The sequence below is a fragment of the Trachurus trachurus genome, assembly GCF_905171665.1.
Source record: "Trachurus trachurus genome assembly, chromosome: 9".
NCBI classification, from domain to species: Eukaryota; Metazoa; Chordata; class Actinopteri; order Carangiformes; family Carangidae; genus Trachurus; species Trachurus trachurus.
In genome coordinates, this window is record NC_139895.1 from 22,706,266 (window position 1) to 22,723,455 (window position 17,190).

At 40.6% G+C, this 17,190-nt stretch overlaps 1 protein-coding gene across 1 annotated transcript; it reads left to right on the top strand.

Moving 5' to 3' along the window:
• The first annotated feature begins 3,962 nt into the window (after positions 1–3,962).
• On the top strand, positions 3,963–16,678 carry trpv4 (transient receptor potential cation channel, subfamily V, member 4). Its single transcript, XM_083979583.1, has 17 exons — positions 3,963–4,091; positions 5,319–5,400; positions 6,306–6,757; positions 7,274–7,449; positions 9,320–9,472; positions 10,442–10,582; positions 12,054–12,352; positions 12,435–12,614; positions 12,835–12,993; positions 13,582–13,674; positions 13,802–13,875; positions 14,236–14,401; positions 14,495–14,561; positions 15,140–15,444; positions 16,100–16,227; positions 16,325–16,446; positions 16,544–16,678. The coding sequence occupies exons 2-17, from the start codon at positions 5,392–5,394 to the stop codon at positions 16,633–16,635; spliced, it is 2,616 nt and encodes an 871-aa protein (XP_083835709.1). The 5' UTR covers positions 3,963–4,091; positions 5,319–5,391; the 3' UTR covers positions 16,636–16,678.
• The last annotated feature ends 512 nt before the right edge of the window (positions 16,679–17,190 follow it).

Consider the following 17,190-nt stretch of genomic DNA (forward strand, 5'->3'; position numbering starts at 1 on the left):
TATCTTTCTATTTTTCTGAAGCAATGGTTCATCAAGTTTTCAGTCCACTCTGCTCTCAGGTTCTTACTTAAAACTAAATGTGGATTTTCTTTTAATACATTTGTCAAGGGAACATAAGGTTTTGCATTACAATTGTTCTGCCCTCTACATGCTTGTTTGAAAGGATTTTTTTTGTCAAATGTGGCATTTACGGACAAAAAGCTGGGGTACAGGTTATGTTAATGACCTCTGGTTAGTCTGTGCTCCTCTGAGTGCATGCTCTGAAATGTTTGTCTGATGTCTCCTGTGGGTGAAATTATGCTGTTGACGGAGAAAATAACAAATCTTGTATTTTCAGCTCATGTAAACCACCATTTGCAATAAAAATGACTGCACTGTGAAACAATTCAAATCATGTGCTCTATTCCTTCTGTTCTTCCTCTTGTTTATCTCTACAGTTTTCCAACACAGAGCAGAAAAGGAAATCTGCAGTGGTGAAGGTGAATAACTCCAGTTCATTAGCCTACTGGACTTGTTACATGAACACACACTAAACCATATTGTCAATCTGTAAAATAAACTACTTAATACTTAATAATAGCTATACAGTATATATAATTTTTTCTTTTTCTTTTTTTTTTACTTGTAATTGAAGATTTTACAATAATAGGTAAAAAGGCCAGCCTGAGCTAAAATGCAAAGTGCTCAGAGATGTTAGCATGGGCACACTCCATCAGGAGGTCATGGGAAATGATGGAAAGTTGCACAACTGGCAAGATGGGCTTTGTTTTCATTACACTGTAAAGAATTGACTGTAGAATTTACAGTAAATACCTGGCAAAAAAGTTGCCAGCTAATTCTTGTAAAATCGCAGTTTATTACTGTAAAAATATATTACAACATATTACTGTAAATCTTTTACAGGTTTTTGCTGTATATAAATTACAGTAACTTACTGTTTTCTTTTTTAGAAAACAGCAATTCAATGTAATCTAGTTTACAACTTTTTCTTGTATTCTAATAAATTACAGTAATTACCTGGCAACTAAAGTTGCCAGTAAATACCTGTAAATAAATAATACAATATGATGTTGTAAAATGTTTTTACAGTTAATATTGGTTTTTACATTAGCTGCTTTGCAAATTACGGTATGCAGATTGTGAATGAAACAAATAATAACACAAGTGTCAGAGCTGCTACAAAATACTTTTATTAAAACTTACAGCATTTTTTTAAACAGATGTGCAAAAGATACATACAGTTACATGAAGAACAATGAAAGGGATAGTTCAACATTTTGTCAAATTGGCCCATTGCCATAATCCGTATAGTTAGAGCAGTAGGTTAATTGCCTTTATTCTTCAGTAAAAGCTGTTTTTAGATAAGTGGAGCAGAGACGTGAGCTGCTCATCTACCGTTATGGAGTAATGGAATTTCTTGGTTTCTCTCATCAAACTCATCAAATACACAATTCAACAACTCCAAAACGCTCTGGTGGACAAGTTGTGACCTGCACATTCACCACGCTATGAGATGATAATGTGATGTTACGAGACAGTTGTTTTCAAGGTAAATTCATGCAAAACTGCTGATGCGCTTCCCTGTCAGGAGCAGTTTTTCAGCCAGCAGTCGCTCTCTTTGCCTCAAAAACAACTCTGTCTCATAACGTCACATTATTATCTCATAGCGTGGTGAATGTGCAGCTCACAACTTGTCCACAAGAGCATTTTGAAGTTGTTGGATTGTGTATTTGATGAGTTTGATGAGGGAAACCAAGAAATCCCACGAGCCTCCATAGCGTAGCTCTGAGCAGCTCACGTCTCTGCTCCTCCGATCTCAAAACACTTTTCACCGACAAATAAAGGCAGTTAACCTACTGCTATGACTATTGGGATTATGGCAATGGGCCAATTTGCCAAAATATTGAACTATCCCTTAAACAATAAAACAACATCATCAAAAAATTGAGTTTACTTGAGGTAACTTGGATACAAACTGAATCCCAAATAAACTTTCACTGCAACAGACTGCATAGTCAAATGAAAAAAATATTTTCACCTGAAAATCCCCTTCACCTCTGTGTTTTACTTCAGGTCTTCAGTGGTGGCACTCACTGCATGTGGCTTCCCTTGGCATCCCTCCACCTGTAGCTAAAAGATGCACAAGTTGCAAAACACAAATGCTGAATTAGCCTCACAGTCATTCACACATTGACTCATGAAGTCCATTAAAGCAGGTGACAATGGAGCAAGAAAACCTATGCCAGAGTGTACAGTATGTCAGCGTTGTAAATGATCACCTACCAGTGGCTGGTAAAATCTGAGCATTCACTAGCCATTTACAGGTGGACAAAAAAGTTCATTTTGTTCTGTGTGTGTGTGTGTGTGTCTGACTGACAGAGAATGTCACTATTTTCTCGAAGAGTTAAAATATTTACCCTGTGAAATGACATAGCATACTGCTTGGATATTGTAGATCTAGTGTCACCTTTTTTCACATGAAGTTAGAGTACACTGCCATAAACTGTCTGGTAAAACAAATGAATGGCTGGTAGACAAAGGTCAATTTAGTGTTTTTATTTATTTTCTAAATGAGATTACTGGCTGTAACAAACCCAGGGGGACAAACATTATGTGGCAGTACATGAAACACATTGTAACTTGCATCCAAAGAAAATAAACCTTATGCATTGTGTGTTTTCATGTTGCTTTGTCACAAAAACTGTAAATTGTAGGAAATGTTTTTACCTCAAAATCCCCTTCAATAGTGTTTGGTCACTGTGGGCTTCAGTGGTGGTGCTCACTGTGTGTGGATCCATCCAGCTCTGTAACAATATGATGCACAAATTGCAAAACACAAGACAAAGGATTTTATTTACAAATTGTTGCACTGCAGTAAAGAACATGCACATTACTATTACATTTTTCTTACCACTTAGCCATAATAAGAACTTCTGTTCATACAGAAAATAAACATTTGTCTACATTGTCTAAATTACATTTATTTAGCTTAGCTGCTAGTTAACTTAGCAGCTAGTTAGCCCCTCTGGCTCAGTGTCCAGAGGTGGAAAAAGTACTCTCTTACTTTCTACTTACGTCGAAGTACAGGTACTTGTGTAAAAAAGACTCTGATAAAACTTGAAGTAACGTTACTGAATAACCGAATACAACTTTCTCTGCCGACATCAACGTTAGCTGTAATGCTACCTTCACTGGCTTGTGTTAGCCTGTTTAACGGAGAAAAAAATGCGATGTGCAGACGATGCAGACTGTCCTCGTATTAAATGCTAAATCTGTTTTAGCTAAAGTTATTGGAAATTACCGTCACTGAAACAAACATTACTCACCGATCCGCTGACTTTTAGCCTTGCTCTGGTGACAGGCTCCTCCATTGCTCTTCTCCTCTCGGAGGCTCTAACTGCCGAAATTCGAATATTAACAGTATTTACCTGTAATACACATAATCTACAGGCCAGAACACACTTGCTGTAAATTTTACAATATGTAACCGCGGAGTTATGCAGCAGGTTACTGTAATTAGTTTTGACCCATGATGCATTGCGGTATACAGTTAAAAATTGTAAAATGACAAAACAAGAAGATACTGTAAAATTTTACTGTAATTTTTACAGCAATTTGTTACAGTGTAGGAGAATGGATACCTCACGCTGAGACCATAATAATTAAACACTAATATGTCAACTCCAAACACTGTTTTCCTCTGGAGCTTTCAGAGGAGTGGGCTATGGAGAGGACACTGTGATGGTGGACCGAGGTTTCTACTGGAACCACCACCTAGCGGCCACCACAGGGACTGTGTGTTGTATTTCCTCTTTGGTCTTGGGATTCAGACAACTTTGCCACCCGGGTCCCACCCTGTGGTCCCACCCCAAAAAAAATCAGTGAAAGCAGACGTTGTGACGGACGCGTGGAGCTGCGGGAAGTTGTTGGTTGGAGTCATCTGGCAGGAGTCACGTTAAACCTGCAGAGGAGCCGGGCGAGAGAGGAGTTTTTGTTCTTTCAAAACTTTGGCGAAAACTGCGATTTAATAGTCTGTTTGTTTGTGTTTTTTGTTTTTTAAAGAGAGAATAAGAACAACCGATTAAATCAAGGTAAGAAACAACTCTTATTCCTTATGCTCCTTCTTCTTTTTTTTCTTTTTCTTACTTTTTTCTTTTTTCTTTTTTACAACTTCTGCATTAGTTCATTATTGAGACAGAAACCTGAACTTTCTAATAATCACGAAGTTTTCTCTGTAATTTAGTTTTTAATGTTTGATATCATCAGCATCATTTTTGACATTAAGAACTTGGCATTTTTATTCACACCCACTTAATTCATTAATATACAGTTTAAAACCATCCCATTAGATCCTCAGTTGTATTCCTTAAAATCTTATTATCTTATGTGAAAACATTATACTTTTTGTTTATTCTTTTTTTTTCTACTTGTGTAATTCCCAGCAGCTCTTTGGCTCTATGAAGAGCCCCCAGCCTCTCTTGCGCTGGATAATGTCACATCAGCAGTGACAGAACAGGAAGTCCCACATCTCTGATGGGACATTAGAGCCACTCTCTCAAGTGGATTTGTAACTTCTGTCCCAATGAGTGGATAATATGAGAGCTTTGGGCCCACTTGATATTTTACGATCCCGTTCTATCACTGCGACAGTTTAATACACAGTGGCTCCTCTGTCCACTAAACAACTTACTCCTTTGTTCTTAGTCTGGTGTTATATTTAGCAAGGGTATAGCTTCTTTTTGGTCCTCTATTTTTTTTTACTATCAAATGCCTGCTCAAGTGTAAAGGTATGATAATCCCCTGTGTCAGACGGGGTTATGAGTCATTCTTCTCCCTTAGCAGGACCCCCACTCCATTGTTTGTGTTGCTCCATTACAACACAGCCTGGACTAGATAAATTGTCAATGTCATGAACAAACTCAGGAAAGAGTATGACTCAAAAGATAGCTGCAGGGAGACACGTGAGGATGTCATGTAGCCTACTATTCCTTGCATGCTATACAGCATGTAGTAGTTGAGAGAATAGACAATATTGAGCTCCACTGTATATCTCCTCTAAAGAGTCAAGATGAATGCGGTTTTGTGTGTGTCCTGTGTTAAACAGACAGCTGGCGTGACTCTGTCTGGTAGAGGAAACACGTCCCTCTGACCAATCGCTGCACACACTGATGTTGGTTTTGGCATCGGTGCTTTGCTATGTTTTCCACAGAACCAAACCACAAATGACTGAGCTCTTTTAATGTGACTTACGACATACAGGTCTTTTTTGTCTGTACTCCTGTGGCGGTAATTCATATGATGGTTCCTCTCTTCTGCAGGGTGCCCACATGCTTCAGCATCATTTCCAGTTTCCGCTGACGAGGAATTTGGCACATCATTGTGATAAAAGGGATGAATGAGGTACAAAGGGGTGAAATGTCACTTCCATTCTTCAAAAGCTGCTTCTGATTCCCAGCGTATCTTTGATAATTCTAACCTTAAAACAATTTCTCATCAGTTTCATTTTTTAATGTTTTTTGTCCAAGTCTCTACTGATTTGGATGGGCTAGAGCGCCAATAGCAAAGACTGTACATTCTCAGATCATGATCCATTTTTTATTAAAAGAATGTTTACTTCCAGCGTAAATACCAACAAGAGCTACAAGAGCAATGTAGCCTACAACTTTACACAACTTTACAAAATGGATTGTTTTGAAGGCCGGTATCTACTAACTAGAATGAGGATGTGATCAGATGAGGTGAGAGGAGATGTGTCAGTAACTGGGTGGTTTGCCTCTACTTTAACTTGGGCTCATAATTCCCACTCGAATCAAAACATAATAACATTAACTCTGAGTAAAAGAAGTATCATAGTTGTTAATACCTTGCTTCTGGTACCATTCTGTTGCAATTCTCCATGTTGCTTATTACTTCTAACTGCATCTCTTAAACTCTTATTTATCCTTATATCCTCCATCCTTTGTTCTGTACTTCCTCAGCCTTCTTTTGGAAACTAGTGTGCACCATTATTAAGGACAGCTAATTTCACTTACTGCTACAGTGATAAGCAAGAACTCATGCATGTGAAGAGAGGAAGGAGACAAATTATGAAAATGGGGAGACACCTGTTCAGAAGAAAATAAAAGCCTGAATGCTGACGACAGCAGATCTAAAGCCAAACAATTTGAGCTGACAGTTTATGAGTAAATATGGAGCGTTTGGATTTGAACAGATTAAGACTTCTTTTTCCATTTGTACAAGACTTTCCTAATTACCAAAAGGCCATGCAGCTCACTCAGAACATTTTCTCATGGTTTTTATTCCAGGGCCGTGCTGCTCTCTTCAGAAGGTGCCACCTTGCTCTGTCCAGGGCCGACACCCTCGGTTCAGCTCCTGCCAAAGCTGATCTCTCTCTGGACACAGGAAATGGCGGGGCCGCTCAGCCTGAGAGCGAGGTGGCATTCCCCCTGTCTGAGCTCTCAAACCTGTTCGAGAGTGTGGACGCTTCTCCGTCAACTCAGATGGACACAAGTCAGGATTCAGCCGTGGAGACGGTTCAGCCCGGCCAACCTGCAGATGGCCGACAGAACCTGCGGATGAAATTTCAGGGTGCTTTCAAAAAGGGCATTTCCACTCCAATGGATCTTTTGGAGTCAACCATATATGAGTCAAATGTGGTCCCAGGTCCCAAGAAAGCACCCATGGACTCGCTGTTTGACTATGGTACCTATGGTAATATGAGCAACCAGAAGAAGCGCAGGAAGAAGCTTCCAAGAGGGTGAGAAGGGGCCTCACTCTCCAGAATTTAAACTACCTGGTTTAAGGGTTTACTTTTTGTCCTACCAGTGGTAAACTGGATGTTTTTCTGCAGGGACAAAAGAGGTGGTTTGGAAAATGATGTCATAAAATCAGCACACGCACACGCACACGCACACACGCACGCACGCACGCACGCACGCACGCACACACACACACACACACACACACACACACACACAGTGCAGCCCTTCTTTCAGTCCATTCACTGATCTAACAGAGGGCATGTTGTTGGTTCCTCTGCAGCCGTTGAGGTAATATTTAGGCTGCTGCCTGTTTCTGGCTGCCATACCTGTCCCAAACACTACACAGAGGTCTATTTACAGAAGCACTGAAGGGTGTGGGTGTGATTACCTAAAAGATGGTTTGTGTATCAAAAGTTTCGCCGAACAAAATGCATGGGTTTAAAGATAATGCAGCATGTCATTAAGCATCTTGACTGTGTGATTTACATTTTTATATATTTTTGTCTTCTTAGTAAAACGGAGACATCCTGTGATGATGGTCAAAGCTCAGAACCACCAAAGGTGATGAAAACCTTCAACCGCTCTGTCCTTTTTGACTGTGTGTCACGTGGAGACCCCGAGGCCCTCGAGGGCCTGTTGGAATACCTGCAAAGTAACGAAAAGCGGTTAACTGATGAGGAGTTCAGAGGTGAGACTAAATTGTGTAGAATATATATTTATTTTTCACTTGTCTGAAACCCACTAGCTACTGCAGATTGAGACTGTGAGGGAATAAAATGACTTAAGATACTGATTACACAAGTTCATTTCTCACTTTTTTAACACAGTTTATGTCAAATTTCTTACTCAAGTCTCAACTGTGCCTTTGCCCTAAAGCAGAGGCTCAGCTTTATCTAGGTGATGTTTACCTTTGACCCCTTTTATTCCCTAGTTTCCCTCTTCTGCTGTTTTTTGCTCAGAGGATGTGAGGGGGAAAAGGTGGAGTGGTGTTGTGGTCTTTGTCTGCTAAGGGCAGGCCCAAGGAAAGCTTCCTGTCTGTTTGAGGAGTTTTCTCAGGCCTATAACAAGGAGCAGAGAAAAATCACAGCAAACTGTCATCTTTCAGGCTTATAATCTTTTTTGGGTGGGGGTGGGGGGACTAAACCCCTGACTAAAAATAGTGGAGGGTTGCCTTGACCCCTCTTTTCAACAGTTTGCTCTTATGACCATGAATACTGTAGGCCAAAAAAAGAAAGAAAAGAAAAAATCAAAATTCACAAAACTCTGTCTTCTTTCCTCCTGTAGCCTATTGTCTGCCCATTCAGAGAAACATAACAGGAAATCATAATTTAATCCAGACAGCCACTTATTCAGTTGTCAGAGAAAACATGGAGAAGCTTTGGAATAGCATGGTTAATAAAAAAAGAGATACATTATCATTTGATTAAATAAATATTCACATATTGAATCAGTTGGAACTGATCGACATAAGAAAGTAGAAAAGTCACAGTGAAAAGCTTAAGTTAGCCTGATGGATAAATAGTGAAAAAGTTTGCAGTGGATTAAGTTGGAATAGTTAGGCGGAAGTAATGGTTAAATAGTTGAAATAGCAAAACTAGATGAATCAGATATCTGAAACTAAGTAATACACGGTTAAAATTGGTCTTTATAAGGAATAGATAAATGGTTGAAATAGAAATAGATAAACAGTTAAAGAAGGATAATACTGAATAGTAAACCAGATGAAAGAACATAATTAAAGCAGAAGTAAGTGATATATTTGTGTTAATATAAGTCTTAAATAGTTATATCTTCCGACAGCAATCACTTACATAGAGTGTTTGGTCCGAATCACGGGTCTGTCAGTCACTCTGCTCTGCTCTGAGCTGAGGAGAAAACATGTATCGTATCCTACAGTTTTTATCCAATGAGGAGAGAGAACGGCATGCAGGGCTGTGTGTGCAGCCAAGGGACGCCGTGAATGTGGCGACGTAGGGACGAGGACTGTTATGGTGCGTTCAAGGAAACTCGTTTTTTTCCGACCTGTGAAGTCGTACCAGTTCGATCTGGTACATAGACTGTACAAAAAGACGTACTGGTACGATTTCACGGGTCGGAAGTTACGAGTGGCCGTTATAGTGACTTTCACCGGTAAAACAGGTCGGAAAAACACGAGTGGGTTGCCTGGAACGCTACAAAGTCGTAAGTTGTGACTTGAAGCTGTAATTTATGATTTCAAAAGCCTGCCTGGAACGCAGCATTAGCGAAAACGACCGGATCACTCACTTCTGCTTTAATGGTCAAAATAACTAATAGATACTATAAAGATAGATAATTGACCAGCCATCCTCAATCATAACCATGCATTTGCAGGATGATTACAACAGTTTCCACTTTTATAATGTTTATAATTGTTAATTTAATCCAGTTTAAAATAAATTCAAAATTAACACATTTGAACTATGAAAGGTAGTGATGATGGGGTGTATTTGAGTTTGTTGAGTAAGTAACTATCCTGTCTAAACAATTCTGTGAAGTTAATTTATGTTTTTATTTCATCCCCTTTCTTGTTTTCCCAGAGCCATCCACGGGTAAGACGTGTCTACCTAAAGCCCTGATGAACCTTTACGGTGGCCAGAACGACTCCATCCCACTCCTGGTGGACATCGCAGACAAGACTGGAAACCTCAGAGAATTTATCAATTCACCCTTTAGAGATCTCTATTACAGAGGTATGGAAACAACCCCATAATGACAAGATGCTGTTACATAAAACTCATTTGTAATTTAAAAGAGTTGTTTATAAAATAAGCATCTAATTTCATTTTATAATAGACTACGACCCCCTACACGTCACTGAACCTAACAGAGTGGTTTGTTATTAAACCAGACTGGTGGGTGAGGCCCAATTAGGGGGAAGAGGTAGTTATTTGCAATGACTGCATTACACAGTTACAGTGACAGAAACCATTTGATCTTGGAGTACAAAATATGGTGTGGTGTGATGTGGTGTGATGTGATACATATTGATCTAATATGCTTCTCAACCGGCCTGCCCTCCTTGCCCCAGTCTGAATGTTTCCCATATTTCACGTTAGTGTTTTCTTGTCTATACACAACATCTATTGTATGTCTGCCCATCCCGGGTGAGGGATCCCTCCCTCCCCTGTTACTCACCTTGAGGTTTTCCCCATTTTTTCCCTGCTAAGTGTTTTTTTGGGGAGTTTTTCCTCCGTCGGTGTGAGGGTCTAAGGGCAGAGGAAGTTGTTATGATGCTGTGTAAAGCCCTTTGAGACAAACTGTTTGTAAAAATGGGCTATACAGATAAACTTGCCTTGCCTTGCCTAATTGCTGCACTTATCACAAATAGTTTCTCTCTCCTTTTTTTTTTTGCTGAAGCTGGAGTGTTTTTTATGACAACATAAAAATGTTAAAGGGCTCCGTTTCTGAGTGCTGATCCCAGAGAAACAACCTACACATAAATCTCACCAACAGAGCAATTTAGTCAGTTTTTTTTATGACCAGCACCCACGAGTTTATAATTGGACATCAGTTTCACATAAGACATATTTCTGTGGACAAATGGCAAGCTAGATTTTATGACATTATTTATTTGAAAAAGTGTTTCAGGTATTTTTCACCGCACACAAAGCAGGGGTATGAAGTAATGCTTTTGTACTGTGGTTTGGTTATATTGTCAGGCCAGACAGCGCTCCACATTGCCATAGAGCGACGCTGTAAGCAGTATGTTCAGCTGCTGGTGGAGAATGGGGCTGATGTTCATGCTCAGGCCAGGGGACGTTTCTTCCAGCCCAAAGACGAGGGGGGCTACTTCTACTTCGGTAAAGACCTTTATCACACACATAAATCTTGTTTTTTAACAACAGAGTTCATTGTGTTTCTGTACTGTATTAATACTCTGCCATTATGTGATAAAACACACAAACATTCAGACATAGGCCTCTGAAAAGCTGTGACTGTATTTTCTGCCTCATACGTCTGTAATGATGTGGTGCGTCTGAGGTTTCTGTGACTTCACTGGTCACTCTTTCAGTTTCCACATTGGCTCAGTTTCTGCTTCACTCATAATAAGCAGCCTTTCTGTCTTTTACAACCTGGAGTTGACATCAAAGTTTTGTAATGTGCTACAGCTGCCAAGATAAAATAGTTGACCACGATTACATTTTCCTGGCAAGGAAACCTCTGCTGCCATTCATAAATGAAGTGACACAAGACCCCACCCTTTCTCTTTTCAACGTGGCTGGACTAATGTCTGGCTACTGCAGTGGTCCAGTGGTGAACTCCACCTTTCACCCAAATGTTTTCTTGAAGTATCGTACGAGGAACCAACGTTAGTCATGCTCCGAAAACACATGAAAGACGAGCATTATGTCATGTGTTCGAGATGCAAGTCTAGTGAAAGGTGTCTGTATTCAGCAGTTAAGAAAAGTAAACATCCTCTGCCAGTGGGAAGGACTTCACTGACCTCTAAGAAAAGAAGGAAAAATAAAACAGCCTGTAAATTAAACTTAACGCTGCCCTCTGCTGGCCTCTGCTACCTCCTCCATCAATGTATAGGCCTACAGTGTGGTATTCAGAGAAAAATATGTTTTTATTTATAACAATATGCAACTTTAGCTTTTTGATTATAATTATAGCAGATATAATTAATTTTAATTTGACAAAAAAACAAACATTAGAAGAGGTAGAAGCAGCTTGTTGTGGACTCTGTTTTATTTTTTACCCAACCCAATTTAAGAATTGTTTATTTGATTACATTCAAGTGTTATATTCCTAACTCATCACAGAGGAGATGATTTCTATTTGCACTTAGCACGGTTGTCATTCCCAAATCCCAGCGTGTCCGGGCACAGTGTGAGTAATTTGCTGCGGAGCTTTGCAGTGAGGTGAACAGGAACCTGGCAGGGCTGATGGCTAATGGGATTTAGACTCACGCTAACACTCTGCATGCACCCGTGCAAATCCATGAAGAGGAGCGTTTCTATGTGAGGTGACAAAGTAATCTGTCACCCATGGCAACGGCTCATTTTCAGCTGCTGCTTTTGGCACTCTGGCCCTATTGCGCCCCTCCCTCAAACAACTGCTAATTGTGCTGTTTTCATAGCAGGGATTTAAGTCAAATCTTTGATCCATGTTTAGTATGCTTTGCAAAAACATACAGAAGCCAGCTACAGTTCTTAATTAACCCTCCTGTTGATTTGCTTATTTTTAAGATGAAATGCAGTTCTCCTAATCTCCTGTGAATTGAGTGTGAAGTGAGCGCTCTCTCTCTCTCTGTCTCTGTATGCCCAGGTGAGCTGCCTCTCTCTCTGGCTGCGTGCACCAACCAGCCTGACATTGTGCACTACCTGACTGAGAATCCACACAAGAAGGTTGACCTGCGGCGCCAGGACTCACGTGGAAACACGGTGCTGCACGCCCTGGTGCACATCGCGGACAACACCAAGGACAACACACGTTTCCTCACAAAGATGTACGACCTGCTGCTAATCAAGAGCGCTAAGCTCTACCCAGAATGCAGCCTGGAGACAGTGCTCAACAGTGACGGCATGTCACCTCTCATGATGGCCGCCAAGCTGGGCAAGATAGGGGTAGGGATAATGCAGGATCAGTACAATAAAAGTTTTTATCAACACATTTCTACTTCAGTTCAGCTTCTTTGTATTCTTCCAGGTTTTTCAGCACATTATCCGACGAGAGATCAAAGATGAGGAAGTTCGACATCTGTCTCGAAAGTTTAAGGACTGGGCGTATGGTCCAGTGTACTCCTCCCTCTACGATTTGTCTTCGTTGGATACGTGTGGAGAGGAACCGTCTGTGCTGGAAATCCTCGTCTACAACAGTCGCAATGAGGTGAATTAAGACACCTGCAAGACTAACTGTGAAAGAAGTATTTGGAGCAACAAATCCCCAGCGTTCACATTGTGAAGACAAAACAAAATTGTTTGAAATGTATGACAGCATCAAAAACTTAAGTGTGCAAAAAGGCCTGTGTGTACATAGATCAGGATGTTGTTTTATCCTTTATATTCATTACATTGTATTTGTGTCATGTTTCTGGTCTTGTTCTCAGAACCGCCACGAGATGCTGGCAGTGGAGCCCATCAATGAGCTGCTGAGGGCCAAATGGCAGAAGTTTGGTGCTGTCACCTTTTACATCAGTGTGGTTTCCTACCTCATCACCATGATCACCTTTACCCTTGTGGCTTATTACCACCCTACACAGGGAACGGTGGGTATGGCACAACTGAAAATATAGATTCCCCTCACAGCGTGAGTAGATTCACAGGAGAACTGATCAGTGACTCATAATTTGAAAATGTTGAATGTGCTGTTGCAGCAATGAATTTTCAATACACCACATGAATATATACTATAGCAGGTATTAAATGTATGTTATATATGTTTCTTTATGCTTATTTAATTCAGTGGATTTCCATGCAGGCCACATTTGCAGTACGTTAGATGTTTTCATATGAAATGCTAATGCATCATGTATTTAAGGACTAAATACGCTTATCTGCTCTCTTGGCAAGTGGTAGATGTGTATATCCATTCTCACGTATGTACACTAAATATGAATCTACAGCTGGTTAGCTTAGCTTAGCATAAAGATGAGAAGTAGGGAGAAACAGAAGCTTTGTCTAATTTTAAAATCTTCCTAAACTCGACAGTTACCATCTGTGCACAAATCTTAACGAAAAACAAGTGGAGGGTTATGTGCTAATAGTAAAATAAACTAACCAGCAAGTGGCTGTAATACTAAAACATTCAGACTGAGTTGAATCTAAATTAAATCTTAAGTCTTCCTCCCTTCCAGCCTCCGTACCCCTACAATACATCCTCAGACTACCTGAGGATGGTGGGGGAGATTGTCACCTTGGCATCAGGAATCTTCTTTTTCCTCACCAATGTGAGTCTGACGCATCTCTACAGATCACTGATTGTCTCAACACTGTTTTCCAGTCTGTTGCATCAAACTCAGAACCCGAACGATACTGTTATTGTCATCATGGAAATGTTTCTCCTGCTTTTTGCAGATTAAAGACGTCTTCCTGAAGAAGTGTCCTGGGGTGAAGTCTTTAGTTATTGATGGATCCTTTCAGCTGCTGTAGTGAGTCCCTATCCTCTATCCTTCTTCCGCCTCTTCCTCGTATTTGCTGCAGCTCTTGCTGACTTTTTTACGAGGGCAAATTTTGCATCCTTTTAATTGAGTCATCTAATTAATATCTCAACCTCCTCGCTGGCATGTTTTATAGTTTACATCTTTAATTAAACTCGGGATACAAACAAAGAGCAGAGGATGTCGTGCACCTCTCTGAACCGTGTTGATTTAGATCATAACAACATGGCTGTGATGTCTACATTCTGTAACAATGCCAGTCACACTAGAAATCAAACCTCCATGTTTTACTCGACTGTCACAGATGCTGGAACTGGTTCTTTGACAAAGTTTTTTCTCTGTCCTCTCTAGTTTCATCTACTCTGTGCTGATTGTAGTCACAGCTGCTCTCTACCTTTCTGGCATTGAAGCCTATGTGTCTGTGATGGTGTTTGCACTTGTCCTTGGCTGGATGAACACACTTTACTTCACAAGAGGCCTGAAACTCACTGGCACCTACAGCATTATGATACAGAAGGTTAGATCCTGGAGAAAATTAACAGAAAATGAATTATCCCTGAACATCACTGTCCCTGAGTCTTAACACTCCTCTTTTATTTTTCCTTCTCAGATTCTTTTCAAAGACCTTTTCAGATTTTTGCTGGTGTATGTGCTCTTCATGATCGGATATGCATCAGGTAGGCTTACTGTATGCTCACCTAAATTTACATCTCTGTGTCAGCATTAATACCTTAATTCATTATTTTTTGTCATGGGTTGAACTGAGAGATAGTTAATAATAATCTTGTATCTGTTAATGTCATATATAAAGTTAGAGCCTAGAGACGGTTTGCTTTTAAGCTTTTAACACTAAGCTTTGACAGGGGGTCTCCCACTTGTGTTCTTACTAAATTAACCATACTCTGGCTCCAAGCCTGACTTCAAAGGTAAAGAAACTCACTTAACTCATACCTGTAACGCTGATTACTCCATGCATTATTTCTGTTTGATCCGTACAAAAAATTTGGCAACCAATCACCACCCTGTGGTTTAATGGTTGTTATGACTATTTGCGCTGCCTCTAGTCTTTGTGCTAAGCTAACTGTCTCTTGAGCAGTTTCATACTTAACAGACACATATGAGAGTGGTATAGATTTCCTCATCTAACTCCTGACAAGAAAGAGATTCAGTGTTTCTCTCATATTGTTGAACTACTCCTTTATGTTCCCATTGCTGTACTGTATAACCAAGCCTTATCTGGTCCCGCCCGACACAGCGCTGGTGTCCCTGCTGACAGTGTGTCCTCCACCGGGGACTGAATGTGAAGGGGGCTGCCCCACCTACCCCAAGTGCCGAGACCCAGACACCTTCAGCACCTTCCTGTTGGACCTGTTCAAGCTGACCATTGGGATGGGAGAGCTGGATATGATCCACAGCGCGCAGTATCCAGCAGTCTTCCTCATCCTGTTGGTTACTTATATCATCCTCACGTTTGTGCTGCTGCTCAACATGTTGATCGCTTTGATGGGGGAGACAGTCGGACAGGTGTCGAAGGAGAGCAAGAAGATCTGGAAGCTTCAGGTGAGCCGGTTGTTTGTGTTGAGCAGTGACAAAGGTGCTTTCATTCATTCAATCTTAAACATTGGTTTCATCAATCATCTATAGTAAATTGTCCAGGTTTTTGACAGACTCATCATTCTTCGCCCCAACACACATAAGATGAAACAAACAGTTTTGAAAAATGAAATGTAAACAAGACAAAGAAGTGACTTTTGTGAGGCTGTACCAAGGCTGTTAACCTCTACATGCTAACATGCTCATGGTGACAGTGATAAAATACTGTTGTATAGCTGGCATTATGTTCACCATTTCAGTTTAGGATGTCAGCACACATTCGCTAATAGCTAATAGTACAACTGAGGCTGGCGATATGTCATTTGTTACATGGAATTGAGATTTGTTATACAATTCAACATTATGGCAGACCATTTAATACATGTTGAGACGACAACAGTCTAGATGTGCATCCTCCATGGTGACATGAGGGGGGAAGGTACTGTAGATAATCACCACAGTCATCAGGAGTCATCCTCTGGGCACCATGACATCTCATAAATAAGAGTAAAGCTATCTGAATGGTTAGATACTAAAATATATATTATATATAAATATGTGTCTGAGATTTTAAAGGAATAAATATTTTAGTTGAAGATGTTTAAATAATATACTTAAACAGTGGGCAACAACCATCTTGGACATCGAGCGTTCATTCCCAGTCTTCCTCCGCAAGTCTTTCCGAGCCGGGGAGATGGTGACTGTTGGGAAGAACTGGGATGGTACACCAGACCGACGCTGGTGCTTCAGGTATGTTTTTTTGCATGACTAATAATCTCTGATGCTAAGAAGCTCCAATGCCACAACAAAGAGAGCTGTCAATCCCAGCAGTGCCTTGTTGTATCAGGGTGGACGAGGTCAACTGGTGTCACTGGAATCAGAACCTGGCGATAATCAATGAGGATCCCGGCAAGTGCGAGACCAGCCAAGCTAACGTGCTGCAGCAGGGCGTTGGAGTCTTGAGGAGAGGTGAGATTGCTGATTGAAGTGTGTATGTTCATGTGGACCACACACTAATTTGTCCACACACATGAAATAATTGCTTCTTGTTTTTACCTCCCTCCAGACCGCTGGTCCACAGTGGTCCCACGAGTGGTGGAGTTAAGTAAGGGCCGCGAGGCGCTGATAGAGATGGAGCCCCTGACCCGCAGGCGCTGACGCCTGCAGAGGACCAGTGGCGTCCTTCTTGTAACGAGACAGTGGAGAGCCATCAGTAGCCTATCAGTGACATCACTCTGCTGGGGACAGTTTGGCTGTTAAGTGCACTAATTTGCACAGATCACATGTGCCTTTTGTTCACATAAAGTATAGTAAATATCACAGGAGGACAGCCAGTGTAAGAGGTCAGAGGACTGAGCACACACAGAGACACGGGATGTGCAGTGTCTTGAAAATTGCTCAACTCAACACAAAGCCCGAGATTTAAAGATGAGGGAAAAAAGTATTATTAATGACACATTAAACTGGAAGCAAACATTTTCACTCACAAAGAATTGGAAACGTATCATGAATGTACTGTATTTTAATTTACATTTTAGACATTAGAAGCTGATCACTCAGGGATTTGTGAGTCAGAATATTTCAGCATTTCCAGTCTCAGTACAGTGTTACAGAAAAAACTGTACCATAGGTTCTCTAATAGTGAGAAGCATAATTACTGTATCATTGCATTAACTTTGTAAATTCATTTTGATACAAATCCCATTTATAAAA

Coding starts and splice junctions, on each gene's coding strand:
- trpv4 (XM_083979583.1), top strand. Junction 7,450..9,319: donor AACTGATGAGGAGTTCAGAG/GTGAGACTAAAT, acceptor TTGTTTTCCCAG/AGCCATCCACGGGTAAGACG. Junction 13,876..14,235: donor GGATCCTTTCAGCTGCTGTA/GTGAGTCCCTAT, acceptor TGTCCTCTCTAG/TTTCATCTACTCTGTGCTGA.